General features: G+C 39.1%; 1 protein-coding gene across 1 annotated transcript; it reads right to left on the bottom strand.

The window, feature by feature from the left end:
- Positions 1-367: 367 nt before the first annotated feature.
- Positions 368-913, bottom strand: LOC138874841 (uncharacterized). Its single transcript, XM_070153627.1, has one exon. The coding sequence runs from the start codon at positions 911-913 to the stop codon at positions 368-370; it is 546 nt and encodes a 181-aa protein (XP_070009728.1).
- Positions 914-2,731: the final 1,818 nt, after the last annotated feature.

Consider the following 2,731-nt stretch of genomic DNA (forward strand, 5'->3'; position numbering starts at 1 on the left):
GGTCATCCCTTGCTTCTTCATTAGATGCAATTTTTTCTTCTAAGGTGTGTTTCTCAATGCTAAGACCTTCTATTGTTTCTTTTAGATCAACAACTACTACCATCAGGTAGTCTCTCTCATTTTCCACACTAGTTATTTTTTCATTCAAAACTTCCTTTTCTTTTTCAAGATTAGCTATGGTCTCATTTAGATCCACTACACATACCACCAGATCATCTCTAAATTGTTTGGCCTCTCCTAGTTCTATGGTCAGGATCTCCTTATCATTAACAAGGCTATAATAGGCATCAATTAGGACATTAGCTAACAACCTTAGCTTCTTAGAAGAGTGGGATTTCAGATTTCTCTTAACATCCCTGAAGTTTACCTAATCGTCTTCATCTTCTTCATCATCATCAGACTGAGCCATCAGCGTGAATACAGAATCATACTTTGTTTCTTCAATTTCCACTGCCATCATGGAACTGTTTTCTACATTTGGTTCCCTTTCGGATTCACTAGAGGAGTCTCCCCAAGAAGCAAGAGCCTGCTTAACAATATTGTCAGCAACACTTTTTTGATTGAATCGTTTGTTTGGAACCAGGTTCCTTTTTACTGCTTTGTCAGGATTTTGCTTGTATTGCTCCTGTTTTGCGAGTGGGCAGTCTTTGATGAAATGCCCTGACTTTCCACATCTGTGACAGAGATCGTTGTTCCTTGCTTTACTTGAACTGCCCCACTTTGGTATACCACCATTTCTTCGAACCATCTTTTGAAATCTCTTAGTAAGATAGGCCATGTCACTATCTTCATCGCTTGAGTCACTGCTTTCAGCTTTGGGTACCAAGTTCTTTTCCTTCTTGGGCTCTCTTCTTTCACTGTCTTTCTTCCTTTTCATCTCGTATGTCTTCAGATTACCAATCAACTCATCCATGGTCAGAGTTTGCAGATCTTAGCTTCAGTGATGGAATTTACCTTACTTTCCCAAGAACCAGGTAGAACACTGAGGATTTTCCTTACAAACTTGCTTCTAGGAATGACATTTCCAAGTAAGCTCATTTATGATAAAGGTGAATCTGGTGTGCATATCTTGTATAGACTCATCATCCTAAAGAGCTCATATTCTGTGGTGAGCATGTCGATCTTGGACTGTTTGACCAGAGTAGTTCTTTCGTGTGTGGTTTGCAACGCTTCTCATATTTCTTTAGCAGTGTCACAAACTGAGACTCTGTTGTCCTCATCAGGTCATATGCCACACATCAAGATTTTCTTGGCACGATAGTTCTTTTCTACAGCTTTTCTGTCAATGTCGCGGTACTCTTTTCTAGCTTTCGGCACCACTGGTCATATTTCTTCAAGCTTCTTCATGGGGACATGTGGACCATCACAAATGATGTCCCACAGTTCTGAGTCTTCTGCCATCATAAAATCATGCATGCGGGTCTTCCACCAGCCATAGTACTGACCATTGAATCTTGGAGGTCTGTAGGTTGATTGTCCTTCCTCAAAGTTGGGTGGAGCAGCCATTGAGATCCTTTCTAGGTGTTAACCTTTTAGAAAGAACCTGCTCTGATATCAATTGTTAGTTTATATGAGTCCACCAAACTATAGAGTACCTGGTCCTATATGAGATGGTGTTTAGAATGTTGTAAAGACTGAAAGTAAAGAAGTCAAGAGATTTTTAATTGGAAAAATCCCACACAAGGGGATAAAAAAATCACGACCTACTCTTGTAGGCTTTTAATTTCACTAACTTGCAATCTCCCTATTACAAACCACTTTGCAAAAACCCTATTGCAAATACTTCAATTAACTTGTGATGCACCCACCACAAACCACTCTATAACTATCCTAGTTACAAAGGCTTTAAACTTATGACTATCCCTAGTCACAACATAAACTCAAAAGTTTACGAATTTTGGTTTGTTCCTAAGACAACGCTTCTAAGAAAGAAAACTAGGAATTACAATGACGAACAAATATCAATATTACAACTCAACTACGGATGTACATAAACTCATTAAGAAACTGATCCTTAGTGGAGTTGTCTTCTTGTTCTTGACACACTAGTGACTTCAATGCCAGATGAGTACTGTTGTTGCTTGAGAGAATATCACTGAATGCACAAAGAATGGTGTGTCTTGCACCAGGTTGTTTTATCACAAAAGATATCACAATAGATAGTGATGTCAATTCTTGGTGTACGCTTCTTCCCAATGAGAAGTGACTATTGTACTGTCTGCACAACCACTTTTGGGCAGTTACGTTCCAGCTGGATAGTTGACTTTGTACTCTGTCAGGACACACCAACGGACTAGGTCCTAGTTGTGTTCCTCTTCTGTGATAGTTGCTAAATGGTCACTTTCTTCTGCTACGTTCCAGCTGTTCGTTTGACTTGTACTTCTGTCAGAGAACCCTAAGAGACTAGGTCCCTATTGTGTTTCTCTTTATAATGATTGCGTACAATCACTGTCTTGTGCTTGTGTCGGAGAATCCTGAGGAACCAAATCACCGGGTCCCTATTGTGTTCCTCCCTGTGGTCGTTCATCCATTTGTTGATTTCAGATTTTGACCAGCTCACCTTAAATGTATACCCTGTAGGCTAGGTTCTTTATCTGGTTCTTCACAACAAGTTTGTTAGATCATCAAAATATAAGAAACATAAGGCCAAGACATTGAAAATCCATCACAAATTAAAATTTTTTGAACAATCATTCAACCAATACCAAAATTGCACATATTGTATAAAGAG

This window comes from Nicotiana sylvestris, chromosome 1 (genome assembly GCF_000393655.2).
Source record: "Nicotiana sylvestris chromosome 1, ASM39365v2, whole genome shotgun sequence".
Taxonomy (NCBI): Eukaryota; Viridiplantae; Streptophyta; class Magnoliopsida; order Solanales; family Solanaceae; genus Nicotiana; species Nicotiana sylvestris.

What these genes read in the sequence shown, in the direction of transcription:
- LOC138874841 (XM_070153627.1), bottom strand. Translation starts at nt 913, where the DNA reads ATGGATGAGTTGATTGGTAATCTGAAGACATACGAGATGAAAAGGAAG.